A 21,384-nucleotide genomic window follows, 5' to 3' on the forward strand; every position below is an offset into this window, starting at 1 on the left:
CGTGGTTCTAATCCCATCGTGCTCAAAGATTTCTTCTCTGGTCTCACTAGAAAAATCGTGACACCTTCTGCTGGCAACCATCTGTCCACAACGATGAGGCATTAAAGGCTTTCCCCTTAAAAGTTGGCTCCACTGTTTCCCGAACAGTTCGGAAAGCATACCTTTAATCATTGCGGTTCGGGCTCAAATCCCAGATTGAACAGTTGTGGGTTCGGTTCGGATGCGCCCCTTCGACACGCACCTCTCTGACGCCAGCTGGAACTACACGGCGCCCGAAGAGCGAGAGATGCGGCCCAGGGAGTACGTGGCCACCTTCGGATGATGTCCATCGTAGCCCTCCGCAGAAAAAGGGCGAATACTAATATAAATAACTCTCGTACACTAGGCGCGTATATTTGGGCGCATCCGAACCGAACCCACAACTGCTTAATCTTTAATATGAGCCCGAACCGCAACGATTAAAGGTATGCTTTGCGAACTGTTCGGGAAACAATGGAGCCCACTTTTAAGGGGAAAGCCTTTAATGCCTCATCGTTGTCGACAGAAGGTTGCCAGCAAAGGTGTCACGATTTTTCTAGTGAGACCAGAGAAGAAATCTTTGTGAACGATGGGATTCGAACCATGATCATTCAGTTCCACAGCCGAGCGTGCTGATTGCTACGCTACTCGCTGCCAACGCATGTGCAGTTCTCCTTGTCTAGGACGTGGAGGGTGTTTGAAGAAGGGCGTCGAATAAGACGGATGCCTCCAGCATTTAGTGGTGTCTTCGGCTGACGGCACTCGTGGAGTTTTCTACGCACTCGTGCGGTGCCCCACGTTCGGCTAGATGCCACTGGTGCAGTGCCGTACATTCGGGTGGGACGAGCACGACATACGTGCGTGCCACCGCGCCATCGTGGAGACCGACGGTGGAGCGCGGTGCAATCCCGTCGTGCAGCGCGCGCTAGCAGGCTACGCTGTTCACGCTCGTTGGTTGACGCAGCATCGACGAAGAGGAAAAACGGACGAAGCATTACAAGTAGGTACATTTTAAAAAAAATTTTCAGTATTACAGAAGCTGCAATGCATTTATTCGCGCTGCATTCACGCAGCCACCGGCCGGCAAGCCATGTGCCTTCCGTTATGAGGAAATTAAAGGTTTGTCAATATTTTTAGTCTTGGAAGTTCTGCCTTGGCTCTTGCAGCGAACGGCATATGCTGTTCATCCGGGATGCCTGCACTTTATAACATCGAACTTTTTGCCAACGTATGCGCAGGCTAAAGGAAATCAATAAAGCGACAATGTAGGGCCCTTAGCGGATTGAGAATCACCTGCTGATATTTTCGAAGCTATAAAGGCGTATGCATCGAAACCGGAAAGCATAATGCCTTGGTGTGGTTCCTACAAACCTGCGCCCCCATAATTAATCGCAGTATCTCACGAGCAGGCTCGTGGGTCCCGCGTTTCCCGCCGATTCTATCAACGCCTGTTTCAAGCCCGGTACTGCATTGTTCTGAAGAGGCTGTTGCTATTTGTACAAACTGTGCTCTCGTTGGCGTCGGCCGCTCGTAGGAATAGCCTCTGAGATCATCGAGGGTCTCGGAGGCGTCGGTTAACAGACGGCAGGAAGAGCAATGGCACTCTGCGAGTGTTTCGCACGTTCAGCTGATGTGCAAGGAGACGTGCCACTCGTGTAGTATTTGACGTAACTTCCTGCGCACCGGCACGGAGGCAGTGCGTGTCAGCCGAAGACACCATAAGATTCGCAAACAATTGTGTACTTAATTATCATCTTAACCACACATCAGTGACACAAGCAGACAAACCGCGCCAAACGCTTTCGCCTCATCGCACTTTAGGTGAACAAAGTGCCCCCCTGAATTTTTGGCGAAACAAACCCGACATATTTTTTCTTTGGGGGGGAGGGGGGGGATGAGGGGGGGGGCAGGATTATAAGCAGTGTGATGCGTTCTCGAACCTACAAACTAACACAAATTCGAACAGTACGTTGTGATTAAGCACAGCGCATGTTCCCAGAGTGGGCACTAAGCAGCCCATTAACATATTTAGCGTGTAGGGGTATTTTAAGCGCAAACGGCAGTGAGAGACGAGGCCCCAGTTGGTTCAGTAAGAAGAAGACAGAGCATGTCGGTGACAGTGTGGGTGAATAAATCTCTCGGTGTGGTCGTCGCTCTGCGGATGATAGGCTGGGCTGGTCTGATTAATCATATTTTATTACACGTCTCCTTGCACTGAGCAGCTAGCAATGTGCACCATGAAGTTGCACGAAATGCCGCAGAATGAAGGTCGCCACGTCTTGCGCAGCACAAGCCGGGATCGGATTGGAAAACGTTTATTGCCAGTACTGAGCCTTAGTGGGCGTTATACTAGGTGGCTTCGAGCCCATGGCTCTCGGCAACCTTGCGAGCCCACTCAGTGTCCCGGACTCGCGTCAACGGGTCTGAGCTGGCCAGTATAGCCTCCCACCGCTCTACAGAAGGGACTGGTGGTAGGTCCGGCGGTGGCGGCGCCTTTTTGCTGCTCCATAACATGTGGTCGTATCCGGCTATCTTGTCGCATTTCTTGCAAGTCGGATTGTATTGTGTTGGATACATGTGTGCTAGTCTCGACGGGCTAAAGATGGCTCGCGTCTACAGCCGACGCCACGTTATCTCCTGGCTTTTGTCGAGCTCTTTGTCTGGTGGCGGATAGATCCTCCTTTCCAGTTTAAACTGAGTGGTATATTCGTGAAATGATACGAATGCACCTCTCGTGAAATATGGGGACTCAACCCGGCTCACTGCACGACTGACATAACCTCGAGCAATACTGTGAGCCAACTCATTCCCCCTATTCCCCGAGTGTGCCGGCACCCATATTAGTTCCACCTGTCTTTGGTCCCAGTCTTGATGTCTGCCTCCTGGGAGATCATCCGGGAGAGCTGAGGTTTCAGAGTACCTGTTCATTGGACAAACACCGACAACTGCCTATAGGCAAACGGTGCCAGTGTATGGAAGTGGACTGTGTAAATGAACGCTGACGCGGTCAAGTGGTCGAAGCGGGGAAGGCAGCGGTTGCAGCTCTCCAGGAGATGGAGAGGAGAGCGTCTTTCGGCGTTGACAGTTAAGGTTTGAGCGAATTTACTTGAGAACGATATTATACATACATGCGATGCTAGTGTATCGCGGCTGAATACTTGCGCCCGTCTTCAACACTCTAGGGTGCGCACATAGTGAGTTTGTGTGGAAATATGTACATAGATATTCACAATAAGTAGCAACTTTTTCTGGTCATCCGAGAGATTGTCGCCGCGATGAAGGAGGTAGGAGCTTATCGCGAACGGAGAATTGGGAAGCTTGACGGTAAAGGGCACGTGATGAGTTAACAGCCATTAGCTTGGAAAGTAAATAGAGAGCAATGTGATCCGAGGGTTATTGCGGTGCGGTGAAGACCTCTCAGAAAATGAAAAACGACGGTGTAGGGGCGTCTGCTGAGGAAAGGCGTTTCGATCCCTGCGGCCGGCGCGACAGACGACGCAAATGTCATATTCCTGTAGACGGGGAGTCCACCTGGCGAGGCGGCCAGATGGGTCCTTTGGCGCGAAAAGCTAGAGAAAATTAAAGTAACCTGTCACAACGTCAAAACGACGGCCATAAAAATTTAGGCTATAATCTACAAGGGCCCATGTGATTTCGAAACGCTTTTTTTCTGTCACGGCGATATTCGACTTTGCTTTCGTCAGCGCTGCTCACCTAGGCGACTTATTTACCGATGCCAGATTTGCGCTGGGCGCTGGGGCAACCACCCATCGTCTTCTTTGCAATATAACGTTTTCTGCCAAACGAAACAAAATTACTCAACTGCGGTTCAACAAACATCGTGTGTACAGGGAGCATTGTGGCCCTTGCTCTCTTTCTTCTTTCACTCCCACCTTCCTCCCTTCCCTTACGGCGCGGTCTGGGTGTCCCCGATATGTGCGACAATTACTGCGCCATCTACTTCCCTCAAAAATCGGTTTTCAATTGCCAAAGTGGCAGTAGGGGAATAGCAGAAAGCGAATCGAACTTCAAGCGCAGCAGAGATTAGATAAAAAAAAAATAAAACTTTTATTGCAGCGTAGAATGGTGCAAGGTATAAGCATGGTTAAACACTGAAAAAGCGGAAGCAAAGTAAGTCGAAAAGGTGATGCTAAAAAAAAAAAAAAACATTTGTGAAAACAGATGTGAGTCGGTGCTTACGAGAAAGAGTAAGTTAAACGAACTGGCTTGGCCTAACTGACCGATCGCGGTACGTCACGAAGATGAAAGAAAAAAGGTTTGAACCAGGCGCCTGAAGAAGCATAGCCATAAAATTATATGTGCTCGAAATGCGGCGACCATATAATGAACTTAAGCCCTTTTTGATTCTGCACAGAACGCACTGAAAATTATGATACTAAGTTCAATACCTAAATTATTGCGTAATATGCTTAATATGGAGACCAAAGAAGCGGCCGAGTGGTTCGCCAATGACATTCGGCGTGTGCCGATCCCTCCCTGTTGCATCGGATGAATACACTGTAACAGCGCGCGATACTCCTACTTGTAAGAAATGCGCTTCATCCCAATATATACGAGGTCTGTTAGAAAAGTATCCGACCTTTGGCCGAAGAAAAAAAACTGGCATAACTGGAGCGTTGGAAACCTCATAACCTTCAAAGTAGTCTCCTTGGGGCTCCATATACATCTCCCAGCGGTGCTGCCATTGTTGGAAGAATTCCGAAAAGGCCCTTTTCGGAACGGAATTTAGTTCTGCTGTCGTTGCAGGCATAATGTCCTTTCTTTTCTGTAATCGCGCTCCTTTCAATGGCCTCTTGATTTTAGGAAACAGCCAGAAGTCGCAGGGGGACATATCTGGAGAGTAAGGAGCCTGTGAACTACAGGAGTCTGGTTTTTCGCCAGAAAAGTCTGAATCAAATGCGTGGAATGTGCAGGAGCAATGCCGCGAGGGATGCGCCAATTTCTTGTTGACCTCGATTCCGGTCTCTTGCGCCGCAAAGCACCACGTAGGCGATGGAAGACATCTCTGTAGTACTCTTTAGTCATTCTTTGACCCTGTGGGGTGCGTACTCGTGGTGTGCCACACAGAGGGAGTCAAAAAAGCAGTCAACATCACTTTGACATTGCTGAGCACTTGGCGGCACTTCTTTGGTCTTGGTGACATGGAATGCGTCCCCTGTGACGACTGTGATTTGGTTTCCGGGTCGCACCCGTACACCCAAGACTCGTCACTAGAGATTACGGCGTCGGTGAAGTCAGGGTAACTGTTTGTGGAATCCAGCATCTCCTGTGAGACTTCAACACAAAGCTGCTTTTTCTCCACTGTCAGCAGCTTCGGCATGAATTTCGCTGCCACTATCTCCACGGCAAAATCTTCGGTGATAATGGAATGTGCAGGAAAATTGCTGATGTCCACCTCTTCCGCAATTTCTCGGATAGTCACACAACAGTTCCGCATCACCACAGCGTTCACTTCGGCAATTACCTGGTCATTTCGGCATGTTGATGGCCGACTGGAGCGTGGCTCTCTCTCCACGGATGTGCGGCCGTCTTTAAACCAGTTGCACCACTGCTTAATCTGTGTGCTGCTCATAGCATCATCACGGAAAGCCGTCTGAACATTTCGAATGATTTCCACTTGGCTATCGCCAAGTTTCTGGCAAAATTTGAGGTAGTAGCGCTGCTCCTCTCGCTCCGCCATTTTCCTTACAACAAAAAACCGACGAGAGCACTGCGCACTGCCTCACTCAAACGCTGCTTCCCAGTGACTGACGCTATCGGCAGGCGGGAAAAAATTCATGCATGCGCACGAGGGTTCAAGGTCAGCTGCTGTCAGCGCGCTTGTTTCATACCCATCAGGTGTTCGCAAAAAAAAAATAAAGTCGGATACTTTTCTAACAGACCTCGTATACTTGTATACTCCAGCCTTGGCTCTGAAGGAGAGGAAGAACAGCGACTTCTGGTCGCCCAGGTGGTCGACATGCTCGGCTTGTAAATAATGGCCGAATAAAGGCCCACTACTACTATTACTGTATACAGTATACTCCACGACCCTTCGCTTTCATGTTTTAATTACATTTAAAGTCGGAAGGGTTCAAAATCGGGAGGTTCAACATTATGAAAGAAGAGCGCTCTTTAGCAAAGTGGAGTTTCGGGCCAGTTGGGCGCTCGTCTTCTGTCCCTCTCTTGTCCTCGTTTTTGTCGTGCTAAGCCAACCTGCAAATCAATAATATTCGTGCATTAAATTCTTACGTTATTCTAATTCATCATGAATTTTATTCCAATTCGTTGGGAAATCGTACCATCAAAATGTACGGATATATCAGGTAAGCGCCCGAGGGAACGTGGAATCACTCTATGTTCTGAAGATGCTCTTTGCTCTCGACATAAACTAAAAAGAATGGATGTTATTACTTTCGGCAAAATCTGCATAGAAATGGCGGACGACATACTACCGAGCTCAGTGTTTAGTAAAACGTTTTCCACTGCGTTCGCTGTATGGAACAAAAACCAAACAAACGTATATGTTACTGAAGGATATTAAATTCGACGGAAGCAATGAGATCGTTCCTAATTGCGGCACACTCTCAGAAAAAGCTATGAGTTTCGCTGTCGACACAGTTGTATACCAAGTGCCTGAAAGCGCTATGCGCGCATCAAGTTAACATTCACATTTAGATTCACAATCTAGAATGGGAAAACCAAAACTTTCCAGTTATCGCTTGCGTGCTGAGGCAGCTCGTACACGGTGCGAACGATGAAATCGTGATTGCTTTGACTATAGCTGCGTCTCTGCGAACTCGCAATTTTAGAATACCGCGATGGAGTACTCATTCGAAGTTACTGCGGCTGTCAATAACAGACATATTAATTCACTTAATGCCCTTTTCTGTACTGATTCCCTTCGAGGAATAATTCGGGGGACACTTAGGTTACGCCCTAAGAGTACCACCCGATAGCCGTAATGGACGCCTTCAGTGGCATGGGTCCTGCTTGTATATGTAATGTATTTGTATTTGTAATGTTCTTTGTTTTTAAGGATGAATATCTTGTGTAAGTTAGTATGTGCCCTTGTTGCGCACACTAATGAACTGTAATTTTATTTCTTTGTTAATTTTATTTTAATTTTCAATCATTATTTCTATACAAAAAGGCATACACGAAGTCCTTTAACAAAGCCGAAAGAACGTTCCTCAGTGATAGAAGTGTGTAGCGCGCCCGGCTCACGACCCAAGAGGTAACGGTTCGAGTCCCGGCTCGAGCATCGTAATTTTCTGCGCGATTTCTTTTCTTTCCTCGAAGGCGTTACATAATGGAGGCGGAATGATGTTCGCGACCATGTATACCAATGAGGAATTGTTGGTTCGTTGGTTGGTTGATGGGGTTTAATGTCCCAAAGCGACTAAGGCTATGAGAGACGCCATAGTGGAGGGCTCTGGAAATTTCGACCACCTGGGGTTCTTCAACGTGCACTGACATCGCACAGTACACGGGCCTCGAATTTCTCCTCCAAAGAAATTCATCCGCCGCGGCCGGGTACGAACCCACGTCTTTCGGGCCAGCAGCCGAGCACCATAGCCACTGAGCCACCGCGGCGGCCAATGAGGAATTGTGTATTCACGTCATCATTGTTGGACTGTGTGATGAGTGTGGGATATTTGAATTACCCGCGCAAGGTCACGTTCGTGGTGACTTCACACCACTCTCGACCAATCCCGATTTTCGCGACACGCCAACGGTAACGACGACGCCTGGTTCTCCGCTGATCGGGACCATTCACGCGCGTTAAAATGCGCGCTCGAGAAATTAGTTTTCTGTTCCTGCTCGTATAAAATAGATATTGCTGCCCCGCAGAGCCAATGGCGAAGAATGACGGCCTGTGGGGCGATTTTTTGCATGACTGAAAACATTGCGGCGCCACGCCGACAACACAGTAAAAAAAAAGGACAACACATGCGCACACTACCAACTGTTTTTGAAAGAACAGGGGCATATTTATGACCCTCACTCACCATTTAACAGCGCTATATCGCTCTCAACCCAGCAAGTGACAAGTAATGTGCAAATGACTAGGCTAAATACAAATCGCAAAACGCTTCTTCTACCCTGTGCACTTAAAGCACTAGCTTATTGCAAAGATTAGAAAAATAAACGAGACAAATCTCAGCAATAGCAGTGTCAGTCACCCGCAGCAGAAACAGTCAGTACCTTAAACGTAAAAGCAAAACAAAAACGATTTAAAATAATAAACAAAGCAAAATTACAATAAAAGCACCACAACAACGACACCCAGGTTTGGGCGTCGCACGCCAGCGAAAGAAGGGAGAATAATTAGCGGTACAGGTCTTCATAAAAACGTTTCCAGATAGCAAATCTGATTTCTTCGAAGAGCTACAGAGCTGTCACTAACACACGTGCGGCCATTCTTTTTACTCCTAAAGGCTGCAAGAGTTTCACGTGCGACCTGATCCCGACTTCTGCTTAGAATACTGCTAAGCACTGTCTCACACTCTCAGTCTATACAGCGGGGAGGCCAATTCACCCCCCCCCCCCCCCCCCCCCCTTACTATAGCGATTTCTCATGCATCCGTGCCCTGTCAATGATGCAAAGTCCCGTCTGGCCTATGTAGACGCTTCCACATGTCAGTGGGATTTCATGCACCACGCTGACGGCCCAGGAAACAACAGACTTGTCATGCCTCTTATCGCAGTCGGGTTTCTTCTTTTGCCCGATCTGTGAGTACAACCCACTCAGCTTTCTGGGTGCGGAGAACACGACAGGTACAGTGTTTGTCAAATGTATACAGCCCAAGGCGTCGGCTTCTGAGCTCCGAAGTGCGGCACCTCTTGCATACTCAGGGACTCTAATCTCACGAAGGCGGGAAGAGCTTAAGTCCACATTCTTCACAAGCTTAGGAATATCAAATATGCTTAAAGGCTCCGCTGCACGATTTGAAAGCAAAGCCCTTGGGCTGTATATTGTTGACAAATTCTGTACGTCGTAGCGGCTTGCCACGTTTTTAAAGCTGTGAACCACTCGGTGTATATAGGGGAGCAGTTGTGGTCGCCTAGTTTGCAGCTTGCTATCAGGGTTCTTCTTTCCTTTCTTTTTTTGAAGGAGGGCAGTACGAAGGCTGCGTAACTGATAACTTTCGCCGCATGAACAGCGTCCGCGAGGCGACGAACAAGAGGCAGCTGGTATTGGGGGCGTTGTCGCCTTGACGACCGGCAAGAAAAAAAAAAGGGGGGGGGGGGGGAGAGCAAGCAAAAAGCGATAAGAGCGCGCATTCCGAGGGGCGGAAAAAGTCAGATCGTGCACACCGCCGAGCTGAGAGTGGACGCCTGGAGTGATGCCTCCTGAAATCTGGGAGTACACTGTGATAGGCTTCTCCGTGGAGCTCGACTGGAAGCCCCTACGCTTCGTGAAACCCATTCCGTCACACAGAGTATGCGGCGTCTGTGGACTGGTGCGGAAGGGAACCGCGTTTCTTCCGTGCGCACACACTCTGTGCGAGTCCTGCTACGAGCAGTGCGCCCAGGACGACGCCATTGTGTGTCCGCTCGACGGACATCGCTGTGACGAGGATGACGTTGAATTGAACGAGTTCCCCGTCGAGGAGCTGCTCAAAAGAAAGGTAAGTGCGAAAAAAGGAATGGCTGTGTCCTTTGTACAACTGAGCTGCTAACGCACACACTTGTTTAGAGGGCCTTTAATGAGCCCTGTGAGACGCTGGTGTCATTTTCTAGAGGCTTAGGCATATCATGCATGAAGTTTGATTTTTATCGTGGTTTCTTCTTCACGGCTCGAAAGCTACGCATTCCTTAGAAGGACAAGGTAAGGTGTTGGGCGAGGAGGAAGGAAGAAGGAAGCGACAAATTCCCGAAAGCTAGAGGTACGCGTTCATGGAGCGCTTTAAACCTAATTAAAAGTGAGGCTACATGCAAAGCAGATGCGCTCGAACGTAAAAGGCGTAACAAACGAGGTAGGGTGCCACAACGCTAAATGCCGAGGTCGTGGGTTCGGAATGCAGTTGCGGCATGTGGCTGTCGATTCATTTCCTTTCTGTTGAATTATGTGATCTTTTATTGACCAACAGTGATCGAGACCATTACTGAAAAAAATTCCCCTGATATTATGCGTTCTCAGTAATGCTTTTAACAGACGCAGCTGATGTTGGGAGAAATCTCGAGCGTGAACGCCTCGCACACTGCGGCCTTGAACCTCTCCGCCGGCATGTATGGTCGAAAAATTTAGCAAGTAACCATCGTTAAAATGTCTTTGTGGCAACTTAACTCTCAGCAATGAGAGGCCAGCCCTTGGCTTCAACGGAAGCTCGCACAGAACGGTCTTGCCTTCGTAGGTGGCGCGCTTGTGGCTAGGCGGCGCATCTTGCGGCGACATCCTGGCGCGCAGGTCGCGTGAGCGGCGCTGGTCACGTGATGGGCTTCAACGCCGACGCCATTCGCGCTAGAAGTGAACCGCTAACAGTCGAGCTGTAAAATGTACCCCCTTCTGCTCATGCTGATTTCAAAGATTGTTTTGCATCTTTCGCATCAATTGTAATGTCGGTTCTTTTTCGACTATCTAAATTGAAAATCACGAACGTTCCGATAATCACTCGGCATTCGCCAAAGCGCTTGGTTTCCAAAAGCCAGAACGTAAGTTACAAAAATAGTGCAGCAGAATTTTGTGTTTGTCTCGATCTTAGCGTTGTAAAAGCGCTGTGCGCTTTATCACTTGCAGGTCCAATGCTGGAATAAGGAAAGTAACTGCGGGGAAGTACTGCCTGCATCCAAGATCGTCCAGCACTTCCATCGAGAATGCGGATACCATTCCATCTGCTGCCCCAAATGCGCGGCCGTTGTTCTTTGCAGCGACGTCTGCAGGCATTTTAGATCGGACTGCTGCACCACTGCTGCGCCTGCTGCACCCGAGTGCGGAGGGGAGGCCGGCTGCAGAAACGGTGCGGCGCTTCTGGCATAATTCAAGCAGAGCTTAGAAGGACGTGCAGACGAAATGAAAGCACTTCTTGAGCGTCTTCTCGTCGGAAGCGGCGCCAATAGTGACCGGCTCAGTGAAGTTGTCCACGGCGTGAACAACTGCCAAGAAGCACTGAGTGAACTGCGGAGCGGTATTAACGCTCTGAATGACACCATGGGACGAGAAGTGGTCCAAGGAAGGACAGAACAAAGGGAGACTCAGAAAAAATGCTTCGATGAAATAACAGGGTTTAGGAAGGATACGAGGGAACGTTGGGTTGCCAACAGCGAGGGTATGGTAATTCTTTTCAACCGCCTGGATAGACTGGAAAAAACAGTGATAGGCAAGTCGGAAGAAGCGGCCGGGGAAATCCTTGAAAAGGCTTCCCAGATTTTAGGTGGAATAAAGGAGGTCAAGGAAGGCATGACCGAAAGAAAGAATGCAGGAGACTGCAGCGACGGAGTGTTGGGGCACAGTGAAAGGCAGGTGAGGCGCTGCGAGTTTTTCGTGAAAAACTTCCAATCCCTCCGAGAAAAAGCTTTTAAGGATGGGGGGTCCCAGTACAAAGGAGATAAAGTATATCTATGCGGCTATTATATGTCACCTGGATTGCTACTCATTCAAAATGCAAGGCGAAAAATGTCACTCCATGCTTGGTTCTGTTTGTACAGTGGTGCCATGGACGACGCTCTTCAGTGGCCGTTCAAGCCAAAAATAAAACTGTCCGTTGTGCACCCAAATGGAGGGGCGGAACGTGAGCTCATATACTACTTTTCTGGTAATGATCCTGTTTGTCAAAAGCCGGTAGCATCAGACGATTCTGCGGGACTTCATACCACAATTGCGATTGACCTCGATGATATCATCAGTGACGGCTACGTGAAAGATGACCAGATCAGGGTGAGATTCGAGGTGCTGCCCTGATTATCCCCGGGCCGAAAACAGGGGGGGGGGGGGGGGGGGAGGAAGACAGCTTCGACGCATTTATGCGCGTGCACCTGGCAGCAGTTTTTGTTAAGCTCCAGATTTCACACCGTGACCAATAAAGAACGCTGCTCGTTCATTGCTGCCTCTGACATGCCCCTGCCTGTGTTTATTGTCTAGAACTGAAATATTGTAATGAGACAACTCGCACAATTAGTGTGAACGGCCGGTCTTTGTTCAAGCGGTGCTGCTCAGAAGGCCAGCGTTCGCAAGCGTGCTCCCGAGCTTCGTCTTCTATCTGCTTCGTCTCCTTCATCGGCGCTAGCCGCTGGGGCAGCAAACCCCAACTCTCTTTATTACATATATATAAAAGATCACTGTTCTAGGCTCTCAGACGCGGACATTTGAAATCTAAAAAATTACCGACGATTACGTTACTTCCTAATGCGAAATTTGAGCGCAGCAAATAAGCTGCTTCACCTTTTCGATAGTGAGTCAACCCCAGCTGCGGAGTTGGTTTCAGGGACAACGCCGCCGATGCCGACACAAACAATATGATACCCTCGCTTCCGCAGCGCTAAGAACCAGGTCTAGCCGTGGGAAGGTGGTCACGTATTCGTCGACGTGCCGGGGCCTACGTGAAATAACCGGCGCGTCGGCAACTGAAGAGCACCCTATCCGCCACACAAGAACAGGGGGGGGACCCTTTCCTCCTCTTTCTGCATGGCGGCGACGGTGTTCTATGCAGTCACGTTATCTTGACTCTCTAGCGGCGTCAGCGGCATCCAGCGGTATCAGTCGGTCGCTGCTAGCGCTGGGGGGATGAAAGGGGGGCGGAGCTGGTTACGAGGCCGACGACAACGCCGACGACGACGCGAAACCCAGGAACGGACGCCAAAGAGCTGCGCTCTAAAATGATGTAAATAAATGACTGTTTTATGGACGTGGCGATTGTTTAGATGTGTAAACCTAGGGATAAGACAAAGTTGCATCTCGGACTGCGCAGGGGCACTCCCTCCCAGGTGAACAGTGCCTACGTCGCTTTCGGATTCGCACATTGTCGTAACTAAACGCATACTTTGTACCTTGTGGGCGCAGCTTGGTTGGCATTGTCCGAATGGATGTAAGCTATAAGCAAGTGGTCTCGGTTTTGCCACTTTCGATTTGTCTGCCACCGGCAGTATGCTAATTTATGCGGGTGGAAAGAGAGGATCGGTTTAGTTTTAGGGAGTTTAGCGTCCCAAAGCGATTCAGGCTATGAGGGACACCGCAGTGAAGGGCTCCAGAAATTTCGACCACCTGGGGTTCTTTAACGTGCGCTGACATCGCACAGAACACGGGCCTCTAGAAGTTCGCCTCCGTCGAAAGTCGACTGCCGCGGTCGGGATCGAACCCGCGTCTTTCGAGTTAGCAGCCGAACCCTATAACCACTCAGCCACCGCGGCGGCTTGGAGAGGATTATTTTGTTGTATGCTGTTGCTGTCTTGTGATGACCTCGGCTGAAGGCGTGAATTCTAACAGTTTTGGAAAAGCATACAGGGTGTTTTTTTTTTTACCGTTTACAGACTAAAAAATAAAAAGGCGCTGATAGTGCCATGAATGCCGCCTTCACAGAATGCATATTCGGCTCGGCGGGCACAAGATAAGACAAAGGGGTCAAATATATTTAATTAGCCAAATTTTGCTAATTATCTTTTTAACCCTTCACTTTACGCTGCATACTGCAATCGCAATATTGAAGGCTGCAAAGATTCAAAGTGGAACAGATATTGATATTCGCGATTGAATTTTCAGCCTTTTCGTACTCGATTCGGGAACTAAACGCTCAGAGCGCGTCGCAAATCCCGCCCATGATATCCCGCCCACGACAACCGGCAGCACAAAGGCTATGCTTTGCGACTGCGGCAGACAGGCGCTCGAGAAGACCGCATAGTCACTGCCTCCGTGAGCAGCACGCGCTCTTTTTTCGTCATTGGCATTTAAGTGAGATTACACGCTACCTATTCTCAGCGGCTTCGAAAAAGCAGCCTGATGATAATGTGCTAGATTTTCCTTTCCGCTCTGGCTCGCTGGCTTATCGGCTTGCGATTGATTATTTTTCACCGAAATCTTCACCGGTCCGCTGCCGGCTGTAGATTCTGTTAACAGAACGATCAAGGCAGCTGCAATAGCTGGGACACCCTGTATATATGAACTCTGAATGCGAGTTGGAATGGCAGGGAAGTTTGTCTTTTGTGCAACTGTTCTGCGAATGCAGACCCTTGTTTTAGAGGGCCTTTAATAAGCCCTGTGAGACGCTGGCGTGATTTTCGAGAGATAGAGGGATGTCATGCGTGAAGTTTGATTTTATCGTGGTTTATTCTTCACGTCTCGGAAACCTACACATTCCAAGTTGTTGGGCGAGTTAAAAGAAAGAAGGAAGCGACTAATTCCCGAAAGCCAACCGGAGCACGCTGTTAGAGCGCATTAAACCTGGTTCAGGGTGAGGCTACATGCAAAGCAGATGCGGGCGAACGTAAAAGGCGTAACTCATGCCGTAGGGCACAGCACGCTACATGCGGAGTTCGTGGCTCGTGGGTTCGGAATGCACTGTCGGCATGTGGTTGTCAATACTTTTCCTTTCTGTTCAATTATGTATTCTTTTCATGTCCAACAGTGATCGACAGCACTACTGATAAAAATGACCTGAGATTATGCGTTCTCAGTAATGCTTTTAACTAACGCAGCTGATGTTGGGAGAAGTCTCGAGCGCGGACGCCTCGAACAATACGTCCTTAAACCTCTCCACCATTGGGCGTATGCCGAGCTCAAACAGCATGCGATCACACATTAAGCCGGTATATAGGGTCGAAAAATTTAGCAAGTAACCACCGTTAGAATGTCTTTGTGGCACCTTCCCTCTTTGCAATGCGAGCCCAGCGCTTGGTTTCAGCGTAAGCTCGTACAGCACGGTCTTGCCGTCGTAGATGGCGCGCTTGTGGCTAGGCGGCGCATCTTGCGGTGACATCTTGGCGCGCAGGTCGCGTCTGCGGCGCTGGTCACGTGATGGGCTTCAGCGCTGATGGCAGTCGCGCTAGAAGTGAGGCACCAACAGCCGAGTTTTAAAATGTACTTCCCTCTGCTCATCTTCATTTCAAAGACTGTTTCGCTTCTGTCGTATCAATTTTAATGTCAGTTCTTTCGCGACTGTCTGAAATAAAAATCCCGACCGTTCCGGTAATCACTCGGCTGTCTCCAAAGCGCTCGGTTCTCAAAACCTGAACGTAGGTTACAAAAACGGCGCAGCAGAATTTTGTGTTTGTCTCGATTTTAGCGTTGTAAAAGCGGTGTGCGCTTTATCGCTTGCAGGTCCAGTGATGGAATAAGGACAGTAACTGCGGGGAAGTACTGCCTGCATCCAAGATCGTCCAGCCCTTCCATCGAGAATGCGGATACCGTTCCATCTGCTGCCCCAAATGCTCGGCCGTTGTTCTTTGCAGCGACGTCTGCAGGCATTTTAGATCGGACTGCTGCACCACTGCTACGCCTGCTGCACCCGAGTGCGGAGGGGAGGCCAGCTGCAGAAACGGCGCAGCGCTTCTGGCATCGTTCAATCAAAGCTTAGAAGGACGGGCAGACGAAATGAAAGCACTTCGTGAGCGTCTTCTCGTCGGAAGCGGCGCCAAAAGTGACCGGCTCAGTGAAGTTGTTCACGGCGTGAACAACTGCCAAGAAGCACTGAGTGAACTGCGGAGCGCTATTAACGCTCTGAATGACACCATGGGACGAGAAGTGGTCCAAGGAAGGACAGAACAAAGGGATACTCAGAAGAAATGCTTGGATGAAATAACAGCGTTTAGGAAGGATACGAGGGAACGTTGGGTTGCCAACAACGAGGGTATGGTAATTCTTTTCAACCGCCTGGATAGACTGGAAAAAGCAGTGATAGGCAAGTCGGAAGAAGCGGCCGGGGAGATCCTTGAAAAGGCTTCCCAGATTTTAGGTGGAATAAAGGAGGTCAAGGAAGGCATGCCCGAAAGAAAGAATGCAGGAGACTGCAGCGACGGAGTGTTGGGGCACATTGAAAGGCAGGTGAGGCGCTGCGAGTTTTTCGTGAAAAACTTCCAATCCCTCCGAGAAAAAGCTTTTAAGGATGGGTGGTCCCAGTACAAAGGAGATAAAGTATATCTATGCGGCTATTATATGTCACCTGGATTGCTACTCATTCAAAATGCAAGGCGAAAAATGTCACTCCATGCTTGGTTCTGTTTGTACAGTGGTGCCATGGACGACGCTCTTCACTGGCCGTTCAAGCAACCAATAAAACTGGCTGTTCTGCACCCAAATGGAGGGGCGGAACGTGAGCTCAGAGACTACATTTCTGGTGATGATCCTTTTTGTCAAAAGGCGGTACCATCAGACGATTCTGCGGGTTTTTATACCTCAAATGCGATTGTCCTCGATGATATCATCAGTGACGGCTACGTGAAAGATGACCAGATCAGGGTGAGATTCGAGGTGCTGCCCTGATTAGCCCCAGGCCGAGACAGCTTCGACGCATTTATGCGCGTGCACCTGGCAGCAGTTTTTGTTATCCAGATTTGACACCGTGACCAATAAAGAACGCTGCTCATTCATTGCTGCCTCTAACATGCCCCTGCCTGTGTTTATTGCCTAGAACTGAAATATATATAAAAGATCACTGTTCTAGGCTCTCAGACGCGGAATTTCGAAATCTAAAAATGATATAAATAAATGACTGTTTTATGGACGTGGCGATCGTTTAGGTGTGTAAGCCTAGGGATAAGACAAAGTTTTATCTCGGACTGCGCAGGGGCACTCCCTCCCAGGTAAACAGTGCCCACGTCGCTTTCGGGTACGCACATTGTCGTAATTAAACGCATACTTTGTACCTTGTGGGCGCAGCTTGGTTGGCATTGTCCGAATGGATGTAAGCTATAAGCAAGTGGTCTCGGTTTTGCCACTTTCGAGTTGTCTGCCACCGACAGTATGCTAATTTATGCGGGTGGAAAGAGAGGATCGGTTTAGTTTTATGTAGTTTAGCGTCCCAAAGCGATTCAGGCTATGAGGGACACCGCAGTGAAGGTCTCCGCAAATTTCGACCACCTGGGGTTCTTTAACGTGCGCTGACACCGCACAGAACACGGGCCTCTAGAACTTCGCCTGCGTCGAAATTCGACTGCCGTGGCCGGTGATCGAGCCCGCGTCTTTCAGGTAAGCCGCCGAGCACCATAACAACTGAGCCACCGCACTGGCGTGGAGAGGATCATTTTGTTGTATGCTGTTGCTGTCTCATGATGACTTCGGCTGATGGCGTGAGTTCTAACAGTTTGGAAAAGCATACAGGGTGTTATTTTTAACCACTTAGCTTTAAAAAAGAAAAACGCTTATAGTAACGTGAATGCCGCCTTCACGGAATGTATATTCGGCTCGGCGGACACAAGATAAGTACATAGTGGTCAAATTTATTTAATTAGCCGAATTTCGTTAAGTATATTGTGAACCCTCCACTTAACGCTGCATATTGCAAACGCAATACTGAAGACTGCGAAGATTCTAAGTGCAACAGCTATTGAGATATTCCCGATTGATTTTTCAGGCTTTTCGTATCCGATTCGGGAGCTGAACGCTCAGAGTGCGCCGGAAATCCCGCCCATAGTACTACGTAAGAGATGACGACAACCGACGGCACCAAGGCTATCGCTGCGACTGCGGCAGGCAGGCGCTCGAGAAGAGCGCATAGTCTCGCTGTCTCTGTGTTGTTGTTGTTGTTGCTGTGACTGAGAGAAGGAATAAAAGGAAAGCGCACGGGTGTGCCGAGTGGCTGGAGCCGAGCCACCACCGCTGACACGTGCAGAAAGGGGAGAGTTCAAAAATAAGAGGAAAGAAAAAACAAGAAAATATGCGCGCCGCATCAACCGCGTCCGCCCAAGCGGATACTGGCTAAATATATATATATATATATATATATATATATATATATATATATATATATATAAGCGGCCGTAGCCGCTGACCCGTAAAGCAGCAAGCGATCTTTTATCGTCGTTGGCATTGAATTTAGAGCCATGTTTACTGCCGTCACCGGGTTCGAAAAAGCAGCCCGATGATAACGCGCAAGATTTCCCGTTCCGCTCTGGCTCGGATAAGAAAGAACTAAAAACCGGCGGCTGATCGGCTTGCGATTTATTATTTTTCACCGGAATCTCCACTGGTCCGCTGCCGACTGTAGATTCTGTTAACAGAACGAACAAGGCTGCTGAAATACTATACATATGAATTTTAATGCGCGTTGGAATTCTCATTGACCGAGAAAGTGCAGAAGGTTGCCGCCTTCGTAAGAACGAATGGCAACGCTCGCCTCGCCTGAAGACTCTACGCCTTCGAGAATCCTGGCCATCCGGTCCCGTCACATACGATGCTGGCTAAAATGCACAAACTGTTGCGGACCTCAGGATCTGTGCTTCGTTCAAGGATTGCAAAGGGAGGTATCCTGAGTGAGGAATTCGAGATAAAATGTTCTCGCCTACCTTCGTGCGTACCCCAAAGCCAGCATACGTCAAATCGTCGAGGCCGTTGCATCCACCCGCAACTCAGTCTGGAGAGTGCTCAAGAAGCATAGTTTTTATCATTACCACGTTTGCTAACTTATTGAGGGTAGCTGAAAACAGAAGTCGTAAACAGAGTGCGGCCCTCTTGTGGCAGGTGGACACGGGGAAGAGGCTCCAGCTGCGCAAGAACATTGCCTGGATGCTCTTCGACACTCACCTCTCTGACATCACCTGGAACTGCACGGTGCCCGACGAGCGAGAGAAGCGGCTCAGGGAGTACGTGGCCACCTTCGGATGACGTTATCCGTAGCCCTCCGCAGAGAAAGGGCTAATACTAATACAAATAAGTAAAGAACTCTCGTACACCACGCGCGTATTTTGGAGTGCATGCGAACCGAACCCACGACTATTTCACCTTGGATTTGAGCCCGTACCGCAAGCATTAAAGGGATGCGTGCAAAGCTGTTCGAGAAACAGTGCAGCCCACTTTTGGCGCAACAGATCCCACATACTTTTTTTTTCTGAGGGAGGGGGGGGGGGGAGGGTCTGCACGATGATAAGCAGTGTGATGCGTTGTCGGAGCAGCAAAGTAACACAAATTTGAGCAGAGCGTTGGAATTAAGCACAGCGCATGTTCCCAGAGTGTGCACTAATCAACCCATTAAGATATCTAGTGTGTAGCGGTATTTTAAGCGTAAGCGAGAGGCGAAGAGAGAGAGAGAAAACTGATTTTTCAGCTGAAGTCCGAGCCTTCTCGGCAGGGAGAGAAGAGGCACCAGTTGGTTCATTAAGAAGCGAGGTGCTTGAAGACAGCATTTCGGCGACAGTGTGGGTGAATAAATCTCTCGGTGTGGTCATTGCTCTGCGGATGATAGGCTGGGCTGGTTCTATGAATTATATTTTATTACACGTCTCCTTGCACTGAGCAGCTAGCGATGTGCACCATGAGGTTGTACGAAATGCCGCTAAATGAAGGTCGCCACGTCTTGCGCAGCACAAGCCGGGATCGGATTGGAAAACTTTTATTGCCAGCACTGAGCCCTAGTGGGCATTAGACTAGGTGGCTTCGAGCCCATGGCTCTCGGCAACCTTCCGAGCCCACTCAGTGGCCCGGACTTGCGTCAACGGGTCTGAGCTGGTTAGTATAGCCTCCCGCCGCTCCAGAGAAGTGTCTGGTGGTAGGTCCGCCGGAGGCGGCGCCTTTTCTCAACGCCATAAAATGTGGCCATATCCGGCTATCTCGCCGCATTGCTTGTAAGTCGGATTGTATTGGGTTGGATACATGTGTGCTAGTCTCGACGGGCTAAAGAAGGTTCGCGTCTGGAGCCGTCGTCACGTTGCCTCCTGGCTTTTGTCGAGCTCTTTGTCTGGTGGCGGATAGATCCTCCTTTCCAGTTTAAACTGACTGGTGTATTCGTGAAATGATACGAATGCACCTCTCGTGGAATATGGGGACTTAACCCGGCTCATTGCTCGGCTGACATAACCACGAGCTATACTGCGAGCCAACTCGTTTCCCCTGTTCCCCAAGTGTGCCGGCACCCATATTAATTCCACCTCTCTTTGGTCCCAGTCTTGATGTCTTAGGACTCGTTCTGCCTCCTGGGAGATCATCCGAAAGAGTTGCGGTTTCAGAGTACCTGTTCAAGGGACAACCACCGACAACTGCCTATAGGCAAACGGTGCCAGTGTATGGAAGTGGACTGTGTAAGTGAACGCTGACGCGGTCAAGTGGTCGAAGCGGGGAGGTAGCGGGTGCAACTCTCCAGGAGATGGACAGGAGAGCGTCTTTCGACGTTGAGAGTTAAGGTTTGAGCGAACTTTTTTGAGAACGATATTATACATACATGCGATGCTATAGTGTATCGCAGCTGAGTTCTTGCGCCCGTCTTGAACACTCTTGTGGGCGCACATCGCGAGTGTGTGTGGAAAAATGTGCATACATATTCAGAACAACAAGCAACTTTTTCCGGTCACCCGAGAGATCGTCGCCGCGATGAAGGAGGGAGGATTAATCGCGAACGGAGAATTGGGAAGCTTGACGGTAAAGGGCACGTGATGAGTTAACAGCCATTGGCTTGGAAAGTAAATCGAGAGCAATGTGATCCGAGGGTTATTGCGGTGCGGTGAAGACCTCTCAGAAAATGAAAAATGACGGTGTAGGGGCGTCTGCTGTGGAAAGGCGTTTCGATCCCTGCGGCCGGCGCGACAGACGACGCAAATGTCAATTCCTGTAGACGGGGAGTCCACCTGGCGAGGCGGCCTGATGGGTCCTTTGGCGCGAAAACCTAGAGAAAATACTGTCACGACGTCAAAACGGCAGCCATAAAAATTTGGGTTAAAATCTATAAGTGCCCAGGTGATTTCCAAAGACTTTTTTTTTCTGTCACGGCAAAATTCGACTTTGCTTTCGTAAGCGCTGCTCACCTAGGCGACTTATTTACCGATGCCAGATTTGCGCTGGGCGCTGGGACAACCACCCATCGTCTTCTTTGCAATATAACGTTTTCTGCCAAACGAAACAAAATGACTCCAAACTGCGGTTCCGGAAAGGTCATGTGTACAGGGAGCATTGTGGACCTTGCTCTCTTTCTTCTTTCACTCCCACCTTCCTCCCTTCCCTTACGGCGCGGTCTGGGTGTCCCCGATATGTGAGACAATTACTGCGCCATTTCCTTGACTCAAAAATCAATTTTCCATTTCCAAAGTGCCAGCAGGGGAATAGCAGAAAGCGAGTCGCACTTCAAGCGCAGCAGCGATTAGATAAAAAAAAGAAGCTTTCATTGCAGCGTTGAATGGTGCAAGGCATAACCGAGGTTAAACACTGAAAAATCGACAGCAACACAAGTGGAAAAGGTGACGCGAAAAAAAAAAACATTTTTTTCAAGCAGGCGTGAGTGGGTGCTAACA

The 21,384-nt window shown here is 49.2% G+C and overlaps 1 protein-coding gene and 1 pseudogene across 1 annotated transcript; both read left to right on the top strand.

Moving 5' to 3' along the window:
- The first annotated feature begins 9,351 nt into the window (after window positions 1-9,351).
- Window positions 9,352-11,925, top strand: LOC149331637 (uncharacterized; annotated as a pseudogene).
- Window positions 11,926-15,283: 3,358 nt separating this feature from the next.
- Window positions 15,284-16,432, top strand: LOC149331638 (uncharacterized; the record flags this gene model as incomplete). The annotated part of the gene is made up of 1 exon (XM_089557387.1): window positions 15,284-16,432. A coding segment is annotated over one exon (1,149 nt), but the record flags the coding sequence as incomplete, so codon positions are not given.
- Window positions 16,433-21,384: the final 4,952 nt, after the last annotated feature.

This window comes from Amblyomma mixtum, chromosome 8, assembly GCF_055824585.1.
Source record: "Amblyomma mixtum isolate Tamu chromosome 8, ASM5582458v1, whole genome shotgun sequence".
In the NCBI taxonomy this organism is placed as follows: Eukaryota; Metazoa; Arthropoda; class Arachnida; order Ixodida; family Ixodidae; genus Amblyomma; species Amblyomma mixtum.